Source organism: Molossus molossus, unplaced genomic scaffold (genome assembly GCF_014108415.1).
Source record: "Molossus molossus isolate mMolMol1 unplaced genomic scaffold, mMolMol1.p scaffold_m16_p_12, whole genome shotgun sequence".
NCBI lineage: Eukaryota > Metazoa > Chordata > Mammalia > Chiroptera > Molossidae > Molossus > Molossus molossus.
Genome location: NW_023425347.1, coordinates 8111096 through 8138002, shown reverse-complemented (window position 1 = coordinate 8138002; position 26907 = coordinate 8111096). Strand labels below are relative to the sequence as shown.

The window sequence follows — 26907 nt, the reverse complement described above, 5'->3', positions numbered from 1 at the left end:
ACCAACCTGAGAAGAGGGGGAAGAGATAAACCACAGAACTTATATGTATGTACGCATAACCAATGGACATAGACAACAAAGCTGGGGAAGGGGCGGGGGTGATGGGGAGGAGGGTGTCAATGGGGGAAAAATGAAACATCTGTAACAAAAACAAATTTATAAAAATATTGTAACAAAATACTGAAAAAAAATAAAATAAGTCCCGGTGAGGGTGTGGAGAAAAGGGGACTCTAGTACACTACTGGTGGGAATGAAGACTGGTGCAGCCACTGTGGAAAACACTATGGTGTTTCCTCAAAAAATTAAAAATTGATCTGCCATTTGACCCAGTGATCCCACTTCTAGGAATATATCCTAAGAAGCCTGAAACACCAATCAGAAAGAATATATGCACCCCCATGTTCATAGCAGCACTATTAAAATCGCCAAGATCTAGAAACAGCCCAAGTGTCCATCAGTAGACAAATGGATAAAAAAGCTGTGGTACATATACACAATGGAGTACTATGCAGCTGTAAGACAGAAAGATCTCTTATCCTTTGAAACAACATGGAGGGACCTCAAGAGTATTATGCTAAGCAAAATAAGCCAATCAAAGAAAGACAAATACCACTTGATTTCACTTATTTGTGGAATATAATGAACAAGGTGGGCTGATGAACAAAATAGACTGAGAGACATAGAAAGGAGTATGGTTCAGACTGAGAAACCTCAGAGTAGGGGGTGGGAGGGGGATGGAAGAGATGAACCAAAGGATTTATATGCATGTATGCATAACCAATGGACATAGACAACAATGCTAGGGGCGTGGGGGAGCAGGATGGGGAGGAGGGGGTTGGGGGGGAGGAGAAACATGTGTAACAAAAATAAATTAATAAAAATTGAACAAAAGAAAAACATGAACCAGATATGTCAACATGTATAAAATCTGCATAGTACATACTTACATTATTTTCTGTATGTTTGAAATACTTCAGAGAGAGTGCCACTCTCCAGGCATACTGAGCTCCTCTCTGAGCCCTGGCCACCCTGAGCTACTCGTTGGTCTCCAAATGGTCTGGTAAACCTCTTCTCCTCTTCAAATTGGGGTGAGCCAACAGTGGATCACCTAGTGGCTTCTTGAAAATGAAGATCCTCAGGTCCCACTCAGATCTGCAGATTCAGAATCTGCCATTTATCACGCTCCAGGTAATACCTATGTTCACTGAATTCTCGGCAGGCTTGTGAACTTGCTCCTACTGCCTCCATCCCCCTGCCCACTGTGCTTATTACCTAGCTAACTCCCAAAGCTCAGTTTGATAAACATCAAGGATTGTCTGTTCTATGATTTCTTAAGTGCACCTACTACATTATTGTTTTTTGCTAACTGGACTGTGAATTTCTTATCAGTCCTTATAGCTTTGGGGCACTTGCCCTTCACAGTACATGGCACAGGGCATAGGTTCGATGAATGTGTTATGGATTAGTGAAGATTCTCCTGTTAGACACCAGTGAGGCCATCATCCACTAAACTTCTCGAGGAGTGTGAGTGGCTGCTTCTGGAGCACTTTAATACACGAAATTAATTACTTACACAATTTTCAGTTCTAAATATAAAAGAAAGTAAATTTACTTTAAAATTATCCACTTTTTCTTTATTTATTTATTCATTTTAGAGAGAGAGGAAGGGAGAGAGAGATAGAAACATCAATGAGAGAGAACACGATTGGCCGCCTCCTGCATGCCCCCGACTGGGGACTGTGCCCACAACCTGGGCATATGCCCTGACCAGGAATTGAACTGGTGACCTCTTGGTGCATGGGTTGATGCTCAACCACTGAGCCACATCGGCCGGGCTAGTCACATTTTTAAAATGTACATATTTACATTTTTTATCAGCAAAGTACTTGTTTTTAATGACATATTTTTCTAAGTTGATGTAAAAGATATCTCCATTCAGGAACTTGTACTCTTTTGAGAAGTCTTGGCACCATTTCAAAGCCTAACAAAAGACATGGACCTTCTCCCCAGATAAACACACATAGTTATATAGTTTCATTATCCACAAACCCCAAGCAAAGAGCTTCTGACCTAAAGTGGACAGGCTCTGTGTGATCCCCCTACCTTGCATTGTTAGGAGTTTTCCAATGTGTCCCAGGAACAAAAATGTGTCCATAGGAACCTTCAAAAATAACCTTGTTTCTTTTGCTGAGAAAACAATCCCAGGAACCCAGTGAAAATAATGACCACCTTAAAATCTCTGACCATCGCTGACTGATAAAGTGATGTTTTAAAGTGTTTTAAATTTGAATTAACCCCATAATTTCCACCTGTAGATGTAGAAAACAGGAAGTCGCCATGAGAGTCAACTTTTACTGGTCAGAGGCCATCATGGAGGGGGGAGGCCTGAGTGAACAGTGAGTCCTGTCCTCAGTTACCTGGACCAAACATATTTTTATCAAGTGGCTAGTTTTTTCTTAAGATGGGTAAAGTCAGAAAAGCAGTAGAAACATCTCATTCTACATGCACCATCTGACTACACATGTTTTAAACATAATAAACAATTAACACCCAAAGGAATCAAGAGATGGGAGGAGCCTCTGCATAAGACTTGGGTGATGTAAGAAGCCCAAAGCATGAGGTCAGACTCCCCCAAGTTGGTGCTCATTTGCCTCAAGGAAAAGTCCAACTTCTACCCCTCTCAGAAAGTGACCCCAATCCCATTGGGAGAAACATTACCTTCTCCACCAGTAGTCATCTCCCTGACATTCAGTCATTGAACCTCTGTGTACTTGTATAATAATGAGTATTTGCACCATTTTTAACTTTGTAAAACTCTTTCACATGTTGATCTAGCATTTTAATTATGTTGTCAGAAAGAAAGAGGACGTCTTTCTCCATTCAGCCTCATAGCCCCCAGTCAAGTCCACACAGTGTGACAAGCTCCCACAGAAAGCAACAACCTTTGAGTCCGGGCTGTGTCAGGGAGCCGGGTTGTCTAAGCCTTGTTTGCGCAGAGTTCCCATGTGTGGGAAACGATTCCCTGGAAACAGAAGTTAGCTCTTCCTTAACTCTGAGTGCTGCAGTCAGAGGCTGATTGGAAAAAAGACTCAGACATTTTTAAAAAGGTTTAAAAATGTCAAGCAGCATAGAGTTCACAAGAGGCTAGCCTTCCCAGAAGGATTGCCCCTCTTTTGAGGACTCAAATAGTAATTAAGTTCCAGAGATAAAGTGAAACTTTGAATGGGTAACATTTTTATTTTGGATTTTAGGTTACTTTAAATATTGCATTGATTTTTTAAAAATAAGTCAACTTCATCAAAATAAAAGAGGTGGAAGATAGTGGAACTTGCTTTCACCTCAGTTAACAAAATTAATTGGTACTAACAGGCGTGTCCATGTGGTTCTTTGTGGGATAGCAGGTTCCCTTTGTGCACCATTTATTTAGCCCCTACTCGGTACAAAATATGAAGGATACTCAGAGCTTAAAGTTTCAGGGAGGAACTCAGAAAAAAAACTATTTTAATACATATAAGCTATTTGTTTATGAGAGATAAAGTTGGAGGATGATCAGGGAAAACACCCTATTGATTGTGTACCAGTAGTTCTGTTATTGATTGTACCATATTCTACACACATTCCATTTCTAGAGAGGCAGCATCCGGAATTCAGTAACTGGGACTCAGACAGCTAACTGCACTTTAGTCCCAGGTTGGCCTCAGAGAAACTTTTTGATTTAGGTCAGACAATTCAATTTGCCTAGGCCTCCATTTTCTCTCCCAGAAAACAGAGGCTTAAAGTAGAAGACTAGAGGTTCCATTTAGCTTCTTTATTTGTTTTCATTCAAAAGTGGTTTTCCTGCCCAGGAAAGGGAGAAATTATTCATTTTGTGCTGTCCTGGAGGAAAACCAGTCGTGGTGCACTGGCAGATACACTAACAAGCTCACCCTCAGCAAGCTGCTTCTTCCCTTCTTATATTTTGACGGACCACCGCTGGATCTTCAGACTGCTATTAAAACACATGAAAAGAACCTATTCCTCCTTGGCCTGGGCATAAGCACAGTGGCTCTTTGCAAAGGTACATGAAGGCCCTAATTAGTGTTAGTTGACACTTGGGTTTGATGCGAAACAGCATCTCTTAGCAACAGAGAACTTCAAACAGTGAGGCTGAATTTCAGTGCAGACACTAATGGAAGCAAGTGAAAAATCGATTTGAAGGAGGAAAGGAGAGACTTTGGGATGGAGTCCAAAATCTGTGGGCCTTGGTAATTAGAAGAGGGCGAGGAGCTTCCAGAGTTATTTTCCCTAAGTAGCCTAAGTGGCTGATTAGTATGTTAATCTGAGGTAACTGAAGATCCCTAACAATTGATAGAGGTGCAGTTGGGTTGAAAATTGCCAAATCAGGACCAGCAGGATTTCACACCCTGAGAGTCAATTAGGTGGGGAAAAGAACAGGGTCACGTTTTTGAAAGGAGGAACAATAAGACATGTGAAAGAGAGAGCCCAGAAGAACAGGACACTGTTTTGACTTTGTTTTCTAATCCTTTTTTTCTTACCATGGTTGGAAAGCTAGGCCTCTCTGAGTAAAAGCAAATATAAAGAGTCCCTTTTTATGGGGGACATGGAGGCCAGGAATGATTTAAATTCCCCTCCAATTTCTCTTGGGGTTTGGACACTTGTCACTCTCATTAAATGAAAATGAAGGGTAAACGCTCAGCAAAGATCAAAAAGAGAATAGGTTGTAAAGTGGAGCTGGAGAGGAAGGAAAGCTCTTCACAAGCTAGTGACAGCCCAAGCTCACACTGCCTGTCAGGGCCAGGCTCCTCCCCTCCCCTCGGCAGCTCTCTCTGCTCCAAAGGAAACCGTTACCCCCAGAGCCACTGTAAGGGCAATAAAAGACATTCTACCTCCTTATTTTATAGTCACAGGTCATTTTAAGCCCGAAATGATATTTCTCAGTTTAGTTAATCACTAAACTTGGTTTCAATCGACTTTTAGTCACTTTTCTTAAAGTCAAGAGTGTAACAAATTTTCACAATTGAAAATACTTGAAAGAATGTGCTGCAAATTCCAAATGTAATTTCAGGAAAAGAGGGCCGAAAAGTTTGAACAATAGCAGCACCTCTTTCAGAAGTCTATTGTGCTCATTGGAAGAGCAGAGATTTGTATGTACATATTCGGGCCTGCTCATTAAAAATATCTATTTCTGTTTGTAAAAGCCTCATCTAATGTACGGCATTAAAGTCATATTTTTCAATGAAGTAGATAGGGGAAAATAAGACAAACACACAAAAAATGGAACTGAGGTTCTTTTTTGGATCTTTTCTGCAGAAAGGTCCCCTAAGGATCTAGAAAACTAGAGCTCCCGCCCGAGATGGGGAGTCCTCACGAGGCCTCAAAGGGAAGGTGGGACCGAAGTGGTCCGCCTGTGCTTCCGCTTAGCTCTGCTGGGCGTGGGCCCGGTGTTCTGAGCATCTCACACAACGAAGGCCAGGGAACAGGGTTTTACACTCCAGTCTTTTCAGTGGGAAGATACTTCTGAACCCTAAACAAAGGAGAATAAGGCAAGTTCATAAGAAACTCTCACGACCTAAAGTTCTCTTCTGTTCATTAGTCAAAAGTTAATGCTGACATTATCTCCCTGACTACGTAAAGGATTCCTGGAGAGACCGCAGCTCAGGGATGCCACTGATGAGGGCCACAGGTGACAGTACTGACCTGAGGACCTGTAAGTGGGCATTTTCCTGTAAGGAAGCAATTTGGGGTTTCCTAAGGTCATTATTGGGGCAGAGGAAGCTGGGTCCTAGAACAAGGGCATTTGCAGGGGTCAAGTAAGCCCGCTGAGCACGACTTTCTGTTGAGATAAGAGGCTGAGAAAGGGACCGCAGCCATGCAGCTGTGGGTGAGCCTGGCTGACCTTGGATATTTGCCAATTAAATCAGAAACCCCTGTGGGAATTTCCTGCTTTGCCGAGCTCCTTCCTCCCAGGGCAGGGTGCTTGCTGTAGTAACTAGAATCCTGAGCTCTGGCATGACCTGTTCTGAGTTTCGGTTTTGAGCCCTGATTCTTACACTGTGTGACCTTGAGCAAGTTACTTACCATCTTTAAAACTTGCTTTCCTCGTCTCCAAAATGGTGCAATGGTACCTCCTTCACAGCTGCGAAGGGTACTTAAGTGAGGTAATATCTATGGAAAGGTGTTCCAGTGCTCAAGGAATGATAGCTGCAATCATTATTAAGATTATTAGAAATGTGTCACATTTCTGGTTTTATCAAAGATGCAGAGCAATGAGCAGGACAGGGCAAGCAGGATGAGGCAGAGCCAGGACCTCACATCAGCTCTGCCTGGTGGACAAGATTAGGGCAGGGAAGGAGGGCTGCTCCTTGTGGGGGCTGGGTTCAGTGGACAAGACACTGCCCAGGGTGTGACAGGCCTCTACTCTTGATGATGTTGATTTAGCCTAATAGACAAGATGGAGGACTGGCTTGCCTGCCCCTGGACAAAGTGAGGGAACCAGGGATTCAAGACAATACACAGAGATCTGGGCCAGCAAGTGCTCACTATTGCAAAGTCTGATAACAGGCTGCAAATTCAAGCTCTGTGTCTATCTAATTCTACTTGTAGAATTATTTAGCAGAGTTAATGGAATGAAACATCCACTGGGCATTTCAGCCTCTTTTATCTATTTGATTCTGTTGGAATCTAACCTCAGGTTTGTGGTGGTGAAGAATCAGATAAGCTCAATATAAATATTTTGGGTGCTTGGAGTCAAGATGACTATTTCTGACAGCACCTACATAATAGTGGATATTGTATAATTGTTTACACTTCCAAGTCCCCTTTATTCACATTATTTCATTTGTTCCTCACAGCAACCCTCTGTGATAGGCAGGTGAGGCAGGTGTCATGATTATCCCCATATTACGGATGAGGAAAGTAAGGCTCATAGAAGTGATGTGATTTGTTCAAGTTATGGGTGCAAAAAGGGGTGCTTTGGAAAGTAACCTTACTTTCCAGGATGATCTGATCATAAATTCCTAACTGGTGGGTAGTCATGTCCCAGGCCTATAACATCTTTAGTGAAAGGTGTTAAGCCAGCCCTGTCCATTGTTCTTGTGCATCTACGTTAACACACCTTTGAAATACCAGAATATCCTTCAAAGGGGTTACTCACCCTCAAGAGAACACATACTCTTGTTAACTGCCCAGAAATCCAACCCCCCCCCCGCTTTCTCTCACCTCCATTTAATCAGTTTTCCTTATGTTCCCTCCTTAACTTCAAATGCACAAAAGAAGCTGCAAAACTGTTATTCTCTGGAGCAGTTGAGATCTTGCTCCTCAGCATATGTCATCAATTTGGCTCATATAAACTCTCATAAAAAATGTTCTACAAGTTTGGACGTTTCTTACCTCAACAAAGCACTCATAATCAGAAGGTTGTAAGTCTAGACAAGAAGCCAGGAAGTCTGACAAGATGCTCTGCTTTCTCCACTAGAACCTGCCAAGTGCTCCTTTGAGCTTGAAACTTGCATCCTTATAGACTCCGGCTTTGACGCCCAGAAGCAGATCCCAAAATGAGATTCCATGTGCAGAGAACCAGGCAAGAGGGTTCTTTGCACATGAAATCTGTCACAGGTTAAGGGGGAACTAAATTCCCAGGAATTTCCTGCTCACTTGGCAAATTGGTTCCAGTAATCCTAGAGCAATGCTTTGAACAAAAATCTAATGGGAGCTCCTTGAAACTGGCCTCCTTTCCTCAGCTCCCAGCCCTCCAAACAGAAATGGTTCAAAGGTTCCTGAGGGTCTGGGCAAAGCACTGGCATCATCCCCTATGGTCACTTTAGCCAGGAGGGCTTTGGAAGGCCCTGGATCCCAAGAACCTAATGATGAGCCACTTTGATAGCACTCCCACACTTAATTTAGATAAGAGATGGAGTTCAGGTAACTTGGAGTTACTGGAGTTCCTGCAGATAGTAGTTACCTTTAATTTGTTGAATTTTTCTGAAAAGTGGAGATTCTTTCCCGACATAGTTTCTAATTAATACCTTACCTATTTTCTCTTTCAGGGCTCCAAAAGACCTGTATATTTTTAAAAATCTAGAATTTCCATGTCATTTCTAACAAAAACAATTGAAATGGACATGTTGTTTCTCCTTCTGTGCCATGTGGACCAAGCCTGGCCAATCAGAGCATCACAGCCCTGGAGCCACAGGGATAGGCTGAAAAATAGCAATCAGAGCCAATGAGATGGGCTGTGATATTTTTAGAGATTTGGGAGAAGAGTATTCTTTCTACTGGAGTTGCCAGGGAAAACACAGATGGAGCCTGAGGGCAAAGGTAACAGAGGAGAAAGGGAACCCAGGAGGTGGAAACACACCAGGATTCAGCCAGGTCGAAAGCCATGCAACTCTTGGTCTTTTTCATTACATAAGCTAATAAAGCCCCCCTTTTATTGCATGTCAGTTTGCCTTGGGTTTTCTATAAGTTTTCATATAAAAAATACTAATACACTCACAGTATTGGTAATTTCCTATAGATCTCTTGCTATGTAAACAAGTATGAGACCTTGATATGCTACCTAAAATAAGTCAGTTTTCAAATACTGACACGTAAAGGGTTCACTGTAGCTCTAAACGCGCTCACTGGCATATTCTGTGCTATCTCCCCATTGTCACTTGTGTTCTCAAAGAATACAAGCATCATCCTATTTTCATAAGGGTATAAACTGTTCCAGGCCAGCTCAAATGATGCTTTGTCCAGCCTGGGTGTGTCACCCCCTGGGTGTGGATGTGTTCACCCACCTGGAAGCTCTCTGTACCCTGTCCTATGGGGATTTCATGGAGGCTTCCTCACCTAGGCATGATCAATTATTAATTCTATATCCAGCCCCTCCCCCCTCTCTGGGAACTTCCAATTATGACTTCGTCTTTCTGGCGACCATCCCCATCTAGGAGTCCACTCAGAGTCACACTCATTAGAACAAAAGATGCTCCTAGTGCTCTTACCACCTAGGAATTTACAAGGGTTTTAAGAACCTGTGTCAGGAACTGGAAGAAGAGACCAAATATATATTTCTTATTATTTCAAAAATAGTATTGTCAAATTTCATTCCATAAATGCTATAATTAAATCATATTATAGAAATGCCATTAGGTCCATAAACTTTGCCAAACATGCAATTCTCATTACTACTTTTGTGTCTTCATTCCTCTATTCCTTCAACTTGGAATACACTGTCCCCATCCTCTCTTCTTTTCCTGGCAAAATTCTATATATCATCCCATTCTTCATTAATTCATTTCACAAATATTTACTAAATGCCAGACCCTGTGACAGGCAGTGGGGCTACTGAGACATATAAATCAGGGGCCTTTTCTTTGGGGACATAAAATAGAAAATGAAGTTTTACTTGAAAGTCCTTAGATTTATATTCCCAGCATTTTCTGGCTGATAAAAAGACTGTCAAAGCCTGTTAACCTGGAGGCTACAGCCTGCTCTATTACATTTATTCAAAGTGTGTGGCTATACTATACACATGCCTTTTTCAGCCTCCCTATAGGTTCTGTGTTAACTTTAAAGAAATGGAATTTTTTAAGAGGTTAACAAGGTAGGAGAAAAAGCTCTGAGAAATTAAAGAAAAACTGGGTTTAAATGCATTTCTGGGTCGATGATGATAAAATATGGAAATTAAAATTAAACAAAGCTACAGTTGCCATGTCCCAGACAGAGTTCGAGGCTCACCCTGCCTTGCTGGCCTTTTAGACCAACACCCAGACCACAACTGACAAGTTTGCTGCTGTTGGTATCTTTGAACATTTTGGAGTATTTTTAAAAATTGGTTACTATAATAAGCACTTATTAAAATTTATTTTTCAATCATTTATACTTTTTCTGCTCCCTCATCAAGTTTGTGTTTGAAACCGTTAAATCTTTACTTGATTAAAAATGTCATCACAGAGATAGAACCTGTATAGAGGGAAATGACTGGTTTAGCACTTAAAATGAAATATTAATGTTTAAAGAGTGTTAAACCACCTTTTAAAAAATAAAATTTTATTTTATAGTAGTTTTAAATTTATAGAAAAAAACTGCAAAGACAGTTACAGAGTTCCAGTATAACCCACCTAATTGCCCCTATTATTAACATCTTACAATAGTCTGGTACATTTGTCACAACTAATGAACACATATTGATACGTTTTTATTATTTGAACTTCCAGTTCACTCAGATTTTCTTAGCATTCACCTAATGTCCTTTTTCTGTTCCGGGATCTCATCCAGAATGCCGTATTGCATTTCATTATTATGTCTCTTTATCCTCCTCTTGTCTGTGACAGTTTCTCAGACTTCCCTTGTTTTTGATCACCTGGACAGTTTTTAGTACTGGTCAGGAATTTTGTAGTGTCCCTTAGTTGGGATTTGTCTAATGTTTTCTTCATGGTTAGACTGAGACTATGGTTTTGGGGGAGAAAGATCACATCACATCATATGAAGGCTACATATTATCAACATGACTTACCACTGTTCATGTTGACCTTGATCACCTGGCTGAGATAGTGATGATCAGGTTTCTACACTGTAACCTTTCTCTCTCTTTTTTCCCCTTCCTTTTCATACTATTCTCTGTGGAAGGAAGGACTATGTGCAGCCCACATAAAGAGAGTTCTGCTCGATTTCTTGAGTGCCATGTATCTATGTACATTACTGAGCTTCGTGCATAGGAGATTTGTCTCTTCTTCCCTATTATTTATTTATTCAACATTTATTTATATCAGTGTGAACTCATGCATAGTTATTGTATACTTTGGGTTAATAGCCAATAGTACTTTATTTATTTTGTTCAAATTGGGAGCTCTTTCAGTTGGCTCTCGTGTTCCTTTGACATAACCTATTGCGTGCGTGTGTGTGGGGAGGTGTTCAACACTTCCTTACTTTCTGACACTACAAGATGCCCAGGCTCATCTTGTATATCTTTTGCCCCAGTTTTACAATCAGTTATTTCCCCAGAGAGCCTTGGTTCCTTTTATTAGAGAATGGTATCAGAAATGGTGCCAGGTGTACTCATTGCTATTAGGGTGATAAATAACCTTCAAAATAGCAAAAGTGTTTTACTCAATCTATGTTCCAGCACTCAGTTTCATTTCTTAAAGTACTGTTAACTTTAAAAAAAAGTTTCAGTGACTTGATATACATATTTATATGCTTTTTGCTATACAGGCACTAAATTTTAAATCAAAGCCCGGAGAGGGCCCATAATTTATAGTGAAGATAATATGCATACAGGTGCAGCTAATTTTTTAAATATAAAAGGTCCTTTATGACTATCTAATAGTAATAAATTCGAACTAACTGTATTAGAGACAAAAAGTTTATCTAATTTTTTTGGTCAAAACATCTTGCTTCAGAAAGTATATTTTGGGTCTGTGATCTACCCCATTCCTACTCTTGTCCTCTTTTAGCTTCTGGTCATTGAAGGAAATTAGTTTAATCACTTTAGATTTGGCTAGAACACCCAGGCCATGCAGTTGTGGGTTTTTCTTCATCTCCATTAGAATCAGTAGGGAAAGAGGAAGAGTCCTTTAAAGAGCATAGTTTGCCTCTGTTAGGAAATGAAAGCTTCTCCCCCTAAACCTTTGCTACTTGACTTTGTCCCCACAAACCCTCCTGACAGTGATTTTCTTCAGATTGCTCACCTTTTGCATAAAGCTCCAATGTCCATACTTGAAAACTGAGATTAATTTGCAAATCTGGGGGTGATTCTTATTTTTTTTTTTAAAAAAAGAGTCTATTTCTTTGCTGGAATGAAAAATATGATGTACACCTGTTAAGTCCTGGCATTTTCTCCTTTTTCCTGTGAGTGTGTGAGACAGTGAACATTCTTAAGCACAGTAAAGCAAATGTGACGACATCTAATTCTAGGTCAGTTTGCTGTGTTAATTGTTTATTTAACTGAACAAAAGAATTCAAAATTAAAATTTGAACAAGCTTTTAAAAGTGATTGGGCACTATCAATCACATTTACAGTATTTTTTTGTTTTTTTGGGTTTTTTTTTGATATGTGCCCCTAGCAGGAACCAAACCCAGGACTCTGGTCTGCAAGCCAATGCTCCAACCGCTGAGCCAAACCAGCCAGGGCTGCAATATTTTTTTGTAGATGTCTTATCTTCATTTTGTTATTTGTTTCCACTTGGCCTTTTGATCAGGAAGGGTGAATTTGATTGGCACAGGATGTATAGTTTTTCTCAAGACATTACCTGTAGTTTTCCTTAGGATGGATTGTGACATTTTTATCACTTTTGCCACTGAATCAAAGTAGCTTTTTCATTTTGTTTATGATAGGTTTGGTAAATGTCAAATTCCTTGTTAGAAAGTCAGAGTTAACATTCCAAAAGTCAAAGGTGAATATAAATAATGTTCATGTATACACAAAGTTTGAAGTATTTTCATATCACTTTTCCCCATCCTACAAAAATCAAGAAAATCTACTTTCAAATAATTATTTGAAATTTTAAAATGACACAGTATTCTAAAATATGATATCTATCTATATTTCAAGTATAAATAGAAAACATGAACATGTGAAATCAATTTGCTATGACTAATTTTGTAATTTTAAGTTAATTAACCCTGACACCAATTCCTTGGAACTAACTTTTATAAAATTATAGAGGACTTAAAATTAGGTTTCTATCAACTTTAGCTAATTTTTTTTACTACTGTTATCTCCAAGGAAATAAAATTGTCCAAGTGAATTGGTGATTAGTTTGCATCGTTCTTTTCTTTATCCTCTCAATTTTTAGGAAATTACAAACTGGTAGGTTAGTTAACATGCTTTCAAAGGAAGAGAATGGCTCAGCTTCTTATGGAATCAGTGAGTTCAGGATATTTTCATAAATGTAGTGTCACAGACTCAGACACTTTCGGTGGCCAGCCAAATGATATGCATGAGAGATGTGTGCTGGATGAGGACTAAGGGAACTGGAGAACACCTGCTTCTGAGGTGTGAATGTATTTTAATGTCCAATCTCCTAATTTTTGAATGTTGGCAATTATTTTTCTTCAAAGATTGTGTGTGCTCTGTGAACTGCATTTGGCCTGCAAATCGACTGTCTATGAGCCCACAATAATTTCATACTGGAGGCCAGTTCATAAAGCACGATCATTTATAATAAGAAATATAATTGTCAAGTTCATTTGAATTCTCATTTTGGCTGATCTGAGCACTATATTTGAGAGCTTAAACAAACATGAAAAGGTCGCTTGGTGATTTAAAAACCAAAGTTAACAGATTTATAGGATCCTGATAGATAACTTGATCAACTCACTTATTCAACAAATACGTGATGAATGTCTTACATGTACCAGGCACAAGAAATATAACAGAGTACAAGGTACCTACCTAGAAGTGAGAGGTAGTCAATAAATAAGTAAACAAGAAAAACTAGCACTTAGTGATAGTTACCACTCAGAAATAGAGTAATGGGATAGCAGGTGGCTGACTGGTTTCCCTGTACTGCCAGTAAACTTAAATACTCACCCTGGATGCTATCAGATGTCAAATAATTCCTCTACTCCTTTTGTTCTAGGTCCTTCTGTGAGGTCACTTGTGGTATGTCTTGACGAATTGAAGAGCAGTTTATTTTAAATTGGTTACCTTTTAATCTTCTTGACTAGATTTGGGGGTCATGTTGATCCAAGAGGAACTTAGGGAAGCCTCTAATCTAACCAGCAACTTAATTACAATACCTGGGTTAGTTCTGCAGATAGCTAATTCCAAGCATTTTATGTTGAGTCCTTTGAGCTTGTTAGATAGTACTATTTTCTAGCATGTCCCTAAATTCTGGGAATGTATCATTTGAGAATTTCTATCACCTTTTGGGGACAAGGATTAATAACAGCTTGGCAATGAAACTTCCTGCCAGGAGGACAAGGGCTTCCCCCACCCAAAAATGCACATTAACATATACCTTTCAAACCTGCATGTTGAAATGGAGGAACCTTGGAATGTCATGTCAGAAGATCTGGGTTCAAAGCCAGCTTTTTGGCTCTGCTGTGGGTCACCTCTTTGATCTGATAGTCACTTAACTCTCACATGCTCATCTTGAAGACTAACCTCTTGAGGAGTCCTGGGAGGACTAAATGACAGTTTATATTTGAAAGCCAACCCTGCAAAGCTCAATAATATTTATTATGATTATTGGAATGGCCATCAAGGTCATGCTTGCTTCACAATGAGTTGCTATAATACAACAAATGGGTAAAGGGGCAGAGAGAGCCAAACATAGGTAGACCTCTTCTGTAACAGTTGGCCACCAAAGAGCAAATAAATAACATCTTTAAAGTTATATTTAAAGTCAGAAATAGAAATGCAGAATTTATATAATAGTAAGAAGAGAAGGAGGAGGAGTAAATGGCTAATATTTATTGATTACTTTCTCTGTTCCAGGCATGTAAGTAAACACGTTGCATTTATTATCTCTTCTAATGGGGTGAGGAGAGGGAAGAAAAAGTCAAGTTAATGATGTGAACTTGGGAGGGGGTATTACTACGTGCCAATGTGTACTATCACCCCCAAAAGCTCTTTAAATATGAGCAGGTTTTGAGACCCGTTTCTTAGAGGTTTGGGGTCTTCTACAGCCCTTTGGGCCCTTTTGGTTATCTAATCTCCCCCTTCTCAGCAGGAAAGCCCACCATGTTCTGCCCAATGGCCCAGCCCACTGGCAGCATTCAGAAAGAATTGTCCCAAATGTGCTCGTATTTTACCTAGTAAGCACATGTTGCCCATGACAAAAAAAAAAAAAAAAAAAACACTTCAGGTTACATATGTAAACAAATAATGGAAATGCAAAAGAATACATGCAGTAGATGTAGCTTAGCGTGTACCCTTTGGGAAGCAAAAGCATTTATTTCACACACCCCAACCCCCAATAAGACTGGAAATGGATTACTCTATCGAGAATTCCATAAACTTCTCAGAATATGAAATGTGTCCAACAAGTGGGAACACTGGGGTGAAAGGTGTCGCCCCATTCTTGGCTGTGCCTGGGTGCAGAAGGAAATAATGCTAATGCAGGCTTTTGCCGCAGGGCTGGTGTTATTTATATAACGCTGGCTGGGCAAGGTTTGGCGCTGGAGCCTGGGAGCTGAGGGAGAGGTTTGTCTTCACGTGTGCGAATATAGACGTGTGCGCCTGTGCAGTCAGCGTTCGGCGTTCGAAATGTGAATTCAACATCTTGGGGAGGGGGTGGGGAATACCATCACCATCTACGTTTATGATTATGTCACTTGTGTTGGCAATAATCCTTGTGTTGGTAGTACTTGTATAGCATTCATTTGGGAGTGGGGAAGAAATGGCCATTTGAGAGTGGGTGCTGCGCTTAGTTGTGGGTGACCCGACACTGCATGTGACCGACGACCTGTAACTGACAAATGCGTCCCCTTGACCCTACTCCGAGGACTCAAAAATCAACCGTATCTGTATATCAAAGAAGGGCCAGAGGATTGCTTCTCAATGCAGGCGACCCTTGAGCTCCGACCCGGAGCTGGGTGTAGGCAACTGGGCGGCGGGCATCTCTGAGGCGAAGAGAGGTCACCGAAACCAGGAGCACGCCGCGTGGGTGGGGGCACCGAGCGGAGGCGGGAGCCGAGCTGCAGACACAACCCCATTCACACGTTCCGAGCGCACGCCAACTCCTCCGGGATCCCCGATCCACCCGCGTCAGCTGCTCGGCGCGCCTGGATCCCCCGCCCGCGCGGCGCGCAGCGGGTGAGGGGGGGCGGCGGCGATGGGCAGAAGACCCTCGGGCTAGGTGGGCCCAGAGTGTCCCGATTCCCCCGCCCCCATCCCGTGGATCCCGCGGCAGTGGCGGCGCATCCTGGCTGGAGGGGGCGCTCGCGCCCAGGAACCCGGCGCAGCAGGTGTCGCTGTTACCTCCACCTCCACGGGGGGAGAGGGGGCGGGCCGGGGGGCAGGGGAGGAGGAGGAGAGCAGGAGGAGGAGGGAGGTTGGCTCGCGAAGCCGGAGAGCGCGGCCGGCTCGGCAGGTTGGGTCCCGAGCTCGCGCCTTCCGGAAGGCGCCGAGGTCGGATAAATACATCCCGGGCTCCCGGGGATCAGCGGAGGCTGCTCGCACCGCCCGCACCGCCCGCACCGCCCGCACCGCCGTCCTCAGGGCTCCGAGCCGGCCGGCAGAGGCGCGGTGCCCGCTCCTCCTCCTCCCGCGGCCGGCGCGGAGCAGCGGAGAGCGTCGGGCTCGGCCGCCGGCGCTCGGGCCGCAGAGCCGATGAGCAGCGGCGGCTGAGGGCCCGGGCTGGCCTTTGCCCGCCGACTGCCCGGCGCCCAAGCGGGGCCGCAGCGCCCGGGGCGCGGGGTCCGCGCGGGTGACATGGGGGCGGACTGAGGCGCCGGTGGCGGCCGAGCGCTCTCTGTAGAGCCGCGGGCCCTGCTTGGAGGCGGCGGCGGGCGCCTGGCTCGGCGCGCTGTGCCCGGGGCGCCCTCGGGAGCCAACGCTGAGCTCTATGCGCCTCTGCGGGCGCCGCGGGCCCGGGCCATGGCGATAGACCGGCGGCGCGAGGCGGCGGGCGGCGGGCCCGGGAGGCAGCCACCCCTGGGCGAGGAGAACGGCTCCCTGCCTCCCGGGGACGCGGCGGCCTCGGTACCCCTGGGGGGCCGCGCGGGCCCCAGCAGTGGCGGGGACATCCAGCCGCTGCCTTCCCCGCATCCCGCCGGCGGAGGCCCTCACCCGAGCTGCTGCTCGGCGGCGGCCCCGAGCCTCCTGTTGCTGGACTACGACGGGTCGGTGCTGCCCTTTCTCGGGGGCCTGGGCGGGGGCTACCAGAAGACCCTCGTGCTGCTCACCTGGATCCCGGCGCTGTTCATCGGCTTCAGCCAGTTCTCGGACTCCTTCCTTTTGGACCAGCCGAACTTCTGGTGCCGCGAGGCCGGCAAAGACGCCGAGATGGCGGGAGTCACCGCCACCGGCCGATGGGGAGCTTACGACGTGGCCAACTGGAACAGCCCCCCGACCACCCCTTTCTCCACTGCCGCCTGGGGGGCCTCGGGCAACTTTAGCAACAGCAGCGGAGAGGACAGGGGCAATACGCCACCCCTGCCGTCCCCTCCGGGCAGTGGGGACAACACCTCTAACTGCGACTGCCACGCGTGGGACTATGGCATCCGCACAGGCCTCGTCCAAAACGTGGTCAGCAAGGTAAGGGCCGCGACCGCCCAGGCCCCGCGTCCTCCTAAGCCTTTGTCACTCCTAGGTCGCCTCCACCCTTCCCTCCATCCCTCTCCTTACATAGGGAGGTTTAAGCCTCTCTTTACAGCCAGGGACGAAGTCCCTAAAGTGATGCCAGCCTGTGTGTATAGGTATCTCGCATTGACTTAATCTCTTCCCGTCCCCCAAATGAGATGCATTTACTTGGCTGTGAAGCGAGGGCTTTTTGCCGCCCTCCGCAGTGACACTGCGTCCCAACTCTAAGGGGGCACCATAGCCTTTCCTAGTTGGCAACCCAAACTCCTGCCCCAGTGTACATAGGAAAAGAATGCCCCTCCCCCTAAAAGACTAGAACTTCCTTCTCTCACCCTCATTAGGGCAGGAGTGGCCGATTGAGGGTAAGGCCTCTGACCTGTCACCAAGCCTGCCCTGAAGGATATGCCTCATTCAAGGTCTGCTGGCAGGTGCCAGGCCCAGGGCTTTGCTCTTCTGCCTGGCTAGTTGTCCCTATGTCTGCCATAAATATCTATCCATGAGCATGGTGATCCATTCCCAGATATCTCAGCCATCTTCCACTTGCTTTGGAAACAAACTAAAGCCAACTAAGGAACCGAAGTTGTAGCCAGAGAAGCAAAGAGCTTTTGAAAATTTCCTTTCCTCCCTCCCCAGGCCTAGTGAACTCCTAAGATGAGCATATTTGACTTTGACTTTGCCTCCCCAGTGTTTCCTCCAATGATTTCTCAGAATTTTAGTAAACATCATGGAGTATAGGGAGGATGCTAAGAATGTTTTGGTACTGTGAGACCATCACTGCTCTTACTTAGCAGCTGCTTTTGTCAGGCATTGAGACCCTGGTCAGCTTTAGCTGAACCTCCAACTTGCGCCCAGCCCACTGCAGCCCCTCTAGCAGAGGTATTGCATTGTCTGGAATGGAACAGCACGTTTGGTGAGAGATGTGTGGCCAGCATAAAAATGGAGATGAGCAATGTTAGAAAATCAGTGCCCAAGACATCTATAATTTTCTGGATTTCTTAACATATAAGAGATATCTTATGCCAATTTGTCAAGCAATTCATATTTTTTGCCCTGTGTTTTAAATAACTAATTTGCATTTCAAAGTAAATATAGACCTTTTCCTCTACTGGGCAGTTCTGGGCAGAGTTTTAAATGATTTGCTTAAATGTGAGACTGAAATTTAACAGTTTATAATAATCAACGTGTATTCCCCCCACCCCAAATTCGTATTAGTAAATATTTGTAGCTCACAGATGTGTAAGATGAAATTCTTACATCATCATAACCCTTGTTTAAATCTTGGCAAGAAATGATCTGTCCTGTGGGAACTCTGGATTAGCTGTTAAATAGGGAAGATCCTTATAGCTTAGTTCACCCTGACACACACTCCTACCCCTCTAATCAGTCTGGCCTTCCCAAAGGTGTTTCTGTGACTCTGTTTCCCATTTAAGAATAATGATTACAATGACTATTTTAATATTCTGTATTTCTGTGTAAGTAGGGGTTTGGCAACATTTACAAATACATTGAGCCCCTTTTTAAAGTAGAGGAAGAATAAAATAGATCAAAGCAAATCTGGGGTCAGCGGGGAGGGCAAACTTAAAAGTTAGTGGGTGGGATAGACTATCATTAACTTAGTGTGGGGACCCAGGAACAGCTATTCACTCTTTGCCATGGATGGTGGGAGGAAAGAACTAAAATAGTTCTTGAAAACAGGCTATGGAGGCATGTTGGAGAGCTGGAAAATTTTTCTAAGTAAGCACTCAAGAGGGTCAAAAATGGCACCAATGTGTGTAGTATATTCAGGGGGTGCCTGATAAGTCATAGTTACATAGAGTTGCATAGTTACATAGAGCTGACAAGGCAAGACTGGGAGAAGACTCTGGGACAATAGAGAAACATTTTCTTGTAAGATAAAGACTGGAAGGCACATATCGATTTTCATACACAAACAAGATCTAAATAAAGGACTGTCCTTCCACAGTGTTCTGTTCCATAACAAATGCTTTAAAGAGCTTTTAAAGCACACTTGGCATGTACTAAGGCAGACTTTCTCCTCTGTTGGCTGTGCACGTCAGATACACTATCAGATGTACAAACGTGGAATGTATCCTGTGATGGGTGCTGAATTCTAGGGGTTAGGTCAGCTTTGTAAGTAGAAGCAAAAGTGGAAAGTTTGCCTTCGGTCATTGGATGAAAGTTCGGGGTCTGAGAAGTTGCCTTTTGTACCCTCTTCCCGGTCTCCATCCCACTTGCAAATAAGCCTCATGCAATGTCTTTATTGTTAGACTTCCTTCAGCACATATGTGCCCCTATAATATATACCTTATTCTATCCCTAAGTGTTAGGTGGGGAGGGAGATGCAGAAGAACAGGTAAGCATATGTTAGTATATTTATATTATATTATATTATATTATATTATATTATATTATATTATAAATATATTAATATATGTTATAGTATGAACATTTTCATATATATTACCTGTGATGCATTATATATATATATATTTTTTTTTTTATTAATTTTTGTTACAGATGATTCTTTTTTCCCCCACTGATTCCCCCCTCCCCCTCCCCTTCCTGCCCCTTCTCCAGATTGTTGTCCATGTCCACTGTTCATACATACATGCATATAAGTTCTGTGGTTCATCCCTCCCCCACCTCCCCACTCCTTAGGGGATTGTCAGTCTGTACCCCGCTTCCGCATCTCTGGGACTACCCCATTCCTCAAACTGTTATGTTCATTATATTCCACAAATAAGTGAGATCATATGAAATTTGTCTTTCTCTGTTTGGCTTGTTTCACTTAGGATAATACTTTCCAGGTCCCTCCATGTAGTCTCAAAGGATAAGAGATCTTTCTTTCTTACTGCTGCGTAGTACTCCATTGTGTATATGTACCACAGCTTTTTGATGCATTATATATTAAATAGCCTATTATTAATGCACCTACACACATTATAATAGCACCTACACACATGAAACTATCAAGCCAGTTAGAATACCAGGTTATTATATTTAAAAGGGATCATCAGGCTGACAAGCCCCTCTCCCCTCCTCAGTAAGATCCGTGCTATGGATAGCTCTTCCACGGTGGGAAGGGAAGCCCCATGAGCCAGGCAGCTTACTCTATAGTTACTCTTCCTTGCTGAGAGGCCTGTTTTTTGGTGATTATAACCAGGGTCATCTCATGCCTATTTGTGCAACGTGTACCTCTGAATGATTCTTCTTCCTTTATGTAATACATGTTTACATATTTGAGAATGCTTAAGTACATTGTTTCTTTCCTGGCTAAGAAGTCACCAGCTGCTTCAGCCGTTTCCATACATGACAGAAACTGCCCTACTGACTGCTCCACTTGACATGTGTCTCTTAAACATGGAAGCAAGAACACAGCCCGGCAGGCCCTGTGTCTATCAGGAAAGAGGAAGAATGGACATGCAACTTCCATGAATGAAGCTTATAGTTAATGCATTAGGCTTTTAGTAGACACGACACACTTCTAACTATCTTGAGATCACAGTCACCCAACCTTTATGGGGTTATGTTATGTCAGGCTTTTTCAGCCTACTCTTTTGTGACATGGTTCAGGATATAGGTTTCATCTTAATAGTTTTGAATTTTTAGATCTCCCCTCGGATCTGTTTTATTTCTGTTTTTGCCTTGGTCCTTGGTACTTGTTATCTGTTCCAGAATTTTTTGTGCTTTCAAAATGATAATAGTAATAGTAACAATAAACACCAACTTTCTTTTGTGTAGCCCTATAAAGTTTTCAAAATACTTTGATGAATATTTCCTTTCATTAAGAATGTTGTATAATACAAGGCCAGTCTTAACACCGAGCATTATCTTGGAGTTTAAATCAGTTGATACACACTTGAGTGCCCAGGTGTTTTGTACTAGAGCCCAGTGTTCAACTTCTGATGTCATTTATAGCTCTGTGTTTTATCTCTCAATCAGGTTGAAAGATATTGTCAGTGCCTTCTGAAAAGAAGAGCCTACTAAATTCCTGCAGAGTCACTTGGAGGGCAGCGCTGGGGAAACTGAGGTCCGGTAGACCCTGCTCACCTGGCCTCCCTGACCCATCCAGCATGCCCTGTGCAGCCCAGAGGCCAAGTACTTCTGAGATTTTACTCAACAAGGTTGAAAATAACAACTCTGCTGATTTTTTATTAACAACTTGTATAGTTTATTCCACCTTGTTCTGAGTGAATTCTTGTTGGTTTATAATGCTCACTATTTCCTTGAATAGTCCCTAAAATTGTGTGAAAAAAATTAATGTCAGTTAAACTTTCTAAGCTCCAGTCTTTTTCTGTAAATGAAGTTTGGGATGCATGTCTATCTCTCGTCTTCTGATATTTCTTCTGTTCCCCGTGAATTCTCAAAGATTGCTGGCTTTTATCCTGTAAAGACACCTGAGAGTTGTTTAAATACCCTGAGAAATAATTTGTATTCTTTTTCTGGTACTCAAGACAAAAAAGTGACTCAGTATAGCATAATTAGGTAAAAATAATTACAATTTCATTGTAATGGTAATATTTAAGAAAGAACCCACTGATAGGTCATTCTAGTGGTATTTTATTTATTTCATCTAGTATATACAACACAGCAGTGAACATCTTTATGCATATCTATTTTAGAAATTGACAAATAAAAAAATACATGCACACAGTACATAAAGCATGTGGTAAAATAACATTTCTTGTCATCTCTGCCCCCAGTTCCCCTCTTCAGAAGCAACCATGGTTACTGTTTCTTATGTATCCTTCTAGAAATATTCCAAGTATATTTTCATATATATTTTTTTCTCTATCAAACAATAACATTATATACGCTCTTTTATACCCTCGTTTTGGCCTATATTGGGGATGGATGTATATTCGTACATAGAGAGCCCCTAATTCTTTTCTGTGTCTGCACAGTATTCCATTGTGTGACTGGGCCATAATTTATTTAATTAGTCACCTAATAAGGGGGCATTTAGGTTGTTTCCAGTCTTTGCTGTTACACAATATGTAATGAAATCCTGGCACAAATGAAATTCTTAGAAGTGGAGGGTCAAAGTCGGCTGCATTTTTATTTTGATAGATGTTGTCAAAGTGCTCTCTACAGAGATCCATTTCTGAGTTACACTTCCATCAGTAATGTGTGAGGTTCTCTTCCTTCCCCCCATCCTTCCTGAACCAGGGAGTTAACCACACTTTTAAATGTCTCCTAGTTGGATATGTGAGAAGTAATATTTGGTTATGGGTATGGATTTGCATTTATCTTGTTATGAGGGGCTTAAACATCTCCCTGGAAATTGGTTGAGACATTGTGTTTCCTTTTCTTTGAACTGTCTCTTCATGTCCTTTGGCTTCATGTGTGTGCATGTTGGGGGAGCGTTATTTTCTTACTGATATATAGAAGTATGGATGTCTTGGAAATATTTTTCCCCTGGTTTGTTGTTTGTCTTTTGATAGTGTATATGGTGCATTTGTTAAGCAGAAACTTTTGGTTTGGATAGCATCAAATGAATTAATCTTTATATACATACATACTTATATATATATATATATATATAGTTTCTGGTTTTTGTGTTAGATTTAGGGCTTCCTTCATTCTGGAATATTAGAAAAACCCCATCTCTTCTTCTAATAGTTTTATGACCTCAGTACCTCTTTAATTTGGTGTTGCAGGGATCAGTGTTGCTTTTATTGAGCTGTTAGGATAAGTTGCTAAAAAGGGAAATAAATACTAGGCCGAATACTATAACCAGCATTTCACATGCTCAAAGGTGAAGATGGTTGAATGGAAGTAAATTCTAGACTGATGTTTTCCCACATCAGGGTCTTCCAGCTTTCACTTGCTCATAACAATGTCCTAAACCTTGAATTTGTCAGTGGCCCTCAGGGATGGAAAGACTGAAAACTACACAGTTGTTGAGCAGCTCTTCCCATCTCCTTTTAGGAGACAGCACTTGTCTACATGCAGTGGGACTCACCTCCCCTCATCTTCTTGTTCTGGACTAGCTGCAAAGCAACTTCCTTTTTTTAAGTCTTTTGAGTTTTTTGCTAGTCTCAATTCATTTTGGCCATTAGTCCAAGGTAGAATTGAATAAAAAGTTGATGTCAATTAAAAGCATGTTGGCCTCTCTGAAAGCCAGTCCTGGGATCACCACAAACTAGTGGTGTGCTGGAGCTTGGCTTCTACCGACCCTGCACCAGTGTGCACGTTTGTATCCAGCTGCACATTCAGGAACGTCATGTTAGTGGCTTGGAATTGGCCACGGTGGGAGCACTTACACTATGGAAATTGGCACAACAGGGTTTATTTTTTTTCTTCAAAAGCCAGTTATTAAGCAGTTATCACTCCACTGAGCTTGACCCTAAGCCACAACTTTCCTTTTTAAAACAAAATAAAGCAAAAATCTTTCCTTTGCTCTCCTTCCTTTCATAGATATGAGTGCCTATTCTGAGCCAAGAATTGTGCTTTGAGTTGGGGCTAAGCAGGTAGTTCAACTCCCATACAGCCTATAAAATAATAAAGAAGATACACCTTAACAAATTAAATAATAACCTTTTAAATACCAAGAGTTAAATGTATGGAAAGATAGGGAGATGACAGACTAGAAGAGCCTGGCATAGACTGACAGGTCTGCGAGTGAGGCTAATATGAGATGAGCTCTGAGGATTGAGTAGGAGAGGGAGGCAAAAGAGAGTGTGTGTGTGCTTTTTTCAGAGAGAGAGGAAACAGCATCTGCAGGGGCCCTGTGGCAGCAGGAGCCTGGAACTGACAGGCAGCTGTGTAGCTGGGAACATGGGGGTGGGGGGTGGCTTATAAGAACATAGCCATGAGATGAACTCAGCCAGCTGAGGGGATGAATTGGGAGTGGAGGGCAGCGAAGGAGAGCATGTGGGGTGAGAGGAGAACCTAGGACCCAGCCCTGTGCCTCCGATGGAGACTTGAGGCTCTGCAGGTAGGCAGAGGAGAGGGAGGAGGGCATTTGAGATGGAGAGAGGCAGCCTGACCAAAGGTTCCATGGGAAACTGGGCCTGTTTATGCTGCTGAAAGGAGACTGGCTGGCCCAAGGAAGGGTCCTAAGAAGGAGCTGTGGCAAAGATGCTAGAGCTGCAGGTCTAGACCAGACCTTGGGCAAGTGGGCCTGGAACTTGCTCCCAGGCCTATTGGCAGGAAACAGCCCTGGCCATGGAGTGTTCTAATGTTTTCCGTTGCCCTCCTGTTCAAAAGGGGAGGTTGCTGATTAAATTCCACAAGGCTGGAAGACCCTGATGTGGGAAAACATCAGTCTAGAATTTACTTCCATTCAACCATCTTCACCTTTGCCAGATGACTGGTGTAGGTAAAAGGTCGTCCTGGTCACAGCTGACTTATACCATTATTGTCTAGTCCAAAGTCCTCAGTTTATAGATGAGAGGACTGAGTGTTGGAGGACAGAAGCTCTTTGACTAGTCCAAAGCCAACAGAATGCGGGTTAGAATCCGGTTCTCCTCACCCTGCAGGGCATTCTTGCCTCTGCCCCCAGGAAGCATTGGCAGGGCTCTTGCTCTTTCTCTTCGGGTTGTTCCTTTTAACTGGCCCAGCAGAGATGGTCTCCTGCCCAAGTTGGCCAAAACTCTATGCATTGGTTACTGCAAGGTGAAGCGTGGTTGGTGGTACTGTGGCTTTGTGAGGGTGGGCTTGTGCAAACCACCCCTCTGGGCAGACTTCTCTAATCTCTGCTCCTTCTGCCTTCATTTTCCACTTGCCTGGAACTCCACTTTCCTCCTCCCTCTAGCCAGGCAGTTCCTGTTTACCCTTCAGATCAGCCCAGTCCTTATCTGGTGCGCCCAGCACCCAGCCTGTCCCTTCATCAGAGCACTCAATGTATGGTGATCAGAACGGTGTCTGTCCATCCCCTACTGGAGGTATGTCTCCCTGGGCTTTTGCCCACAATGTCATCACCATAAATGTCTGAACTTTCCTGAAAACATGATGTTATGAAAAGAGTGGGAGTTTCTAGTTTGACAGATGTGGGTTCAAGCCTTGACCGAGCTGCTCATGACCAGGTTAAATTTGAGAGCTGCATGAACCTCATCAGCAAACTGGGTCATTGCTCAGCGTACTTGGAAGGCTGTCCTGAGGATAGAATGAGAACAGCTGGGGAGAGCCCTCCCTTCAGGAGCATGGCAAACAGGAAGTGCCTGAGAAATCTCAGATCCTTCTTCCATCTGTGAGGTGAGGACCGGCTGAATAAGTCATCTGAGAAGTGCTTCAATGAGGAGGAGCTGATAGGCCATACCTGGAAGGGTGATTATTTCTTGGGAGCTCCTAGGTGTCTGTCACCTTCCTTTAGAAACTGATCATGGTCTACAGCCATACCACCCTGAACACGCCCAGTCTCGTCTGATCTCAGAAGCTGAGCAGGGTTGGGCCTGGCTAGAATTTGGATGGGAGAAACTGGTCATGTGGTAGCTAGTTGTGCCCTTAAGACAAGATATCTGAATCCAAAACTGACCTGCAGGCCCTTTGGGGTGGAGAACCTTTTTTTTGCCAAAGGCCATTTGGATATTTATAACATCATTTGCAAGCTAGGATATACAAAATTATCAACTTAAAAATCAACGAGCTAGCCTGGCTACTGTGGCCAGTTCAGTTCCTGGTCAGGACACTTGCCCAGGTTGTGGGCCAAATCCCCAGTGGGGGACATGCAGGAGGGAGCCAATCGATGTTCTCTCTCATCGATGTTTCTATCTCTCTCTCCTTTCCTGTCTCTAAAATCAATAAAGATTTAAAAAATCAGCCAGCTATATTTTGTCAGGCTAATTCGGTGAGGCATGTGACAGTTAGCTGGTACTGATTTTGCAAGTATCTTATATGGCCTGCAGGTCCTAGGTTCTCCACCCCTGCAAGGGGTTTGTTTTCAGAGCTCTAATCTGAAGACAAAACAGGCACCAATCACAGGGCTCAGAGGGAATCTGAAAAGGAAAGGACCTTCCTGTGGGCCAAGGCCCTGAGGATGAGAGATCTTAACTGTCTAGATGTTGGGTTAGCTGTGCCAGGTGAAAGCGGATCAGAGAGAAAATGCAATTTTAGAGCTGATGGTAACCTTGAGCTGTAATAGGAGGGATCAGAGAGCTAACATCAGGGCCAGGGGCTCCCTTTAGAGCTGCCCTGTTCCACCTGGAGGTTTATTCTTGCTGATTTTTTGTGGGAGAGCATTGACTTTGACTCAGTCCACAGCCTTTAATCTTTAGTGAGTTGGGATTTAGTAGTTTTTTTCTTTCATTTGTTCAATGTTTACTCAATTCTGGTCATTATCCACAGCCAGACCTCCCTCCCAACAAGTGACTTACAGATTGACAAGGCCTACATTTCTAGGATGGGGAGGGCAGTGGTTATTGATTGATTTAAGTGGAGTTCCCCTAAAATAAATAGTTGCTGTAATAGAACCCTACCAGGTCCCTTCAGGCCATCCATTTGCATAGCATTATCCCATCCAGTAGCTCTTCTTGTGACTCATGGTTGCAAATAAAGAAAACAAATTTCAAATTACATTAACAAAATGGAAAAGAAATTTATTGGGAAATGTAGGGACAATGGCTCAGGAAACCTAGGACGGGATGAAATCAGAAAATGTGTGTGTGGAGGGGCATCTTTCAGGAGCTTTGCTGCCACTATCGTTCTTTCAGAAGCCACATCTGCTCTCATCT

The 26907-nt window shown here is 43.2% G+C and overlaps 1 protein-coding gene and 1 long non-coding RNA gene across 35 annotated transcripts in view; one reads left to right on the top strand and one right to left on the bottom strand.

Moving 5' to 3' along the window:
- The window catches only part of LOC118626345, a 209221-nt gene extending 192273 nt beyond the window's left edge, over positions 1-16948 (bottom strand). For 3 of the 4 annotated variants that reach the window (XR_004958899.1, XR_004958898.1, XR_004958900.1), the window contains exons 1-2: positions 16837-16948; positions 6079-6201 (exon numbers count right to left, since the gene is read on the bottom strand). This is a non-coding gene — a long non-coding RNA (uncharacterized LOC118626345). The remainder of the gene's footprint in view (positions 1-6078; positions 6202-16836) is intronic. The other variant, XR_004958901.1, reaches the window with a different exon arrangement.
- Positions 15985-26907, top strand: part of SLC22A23 (solute carrier family 22 member 23) — a 180330-nt gene continuing 169407 nt past the window's right edge. For 14 of the 31 annotated variants that reach the window (XM_036255928.1, XM_036255922.1, XM_036255925.1 and 11 more), the window contains exon 1: positions 15990-17188. In XM_036255928.1, the coding sequence (XP_036111821.1) occupies positions 16529-17188 (660 nt within the window). In that variant the 5' untranslated portion in view covers positions 15990-16528. Of the gene's footprint in view, positions 17189-21175; positions 21901-24072; positions 24174-26907 lie in introns of those variants that run through there. The other 17 variants (XR_004958896.1, XR_004958895.1, XR_004958897.1 and 14 more) reach the window with 9 other exon arrangements.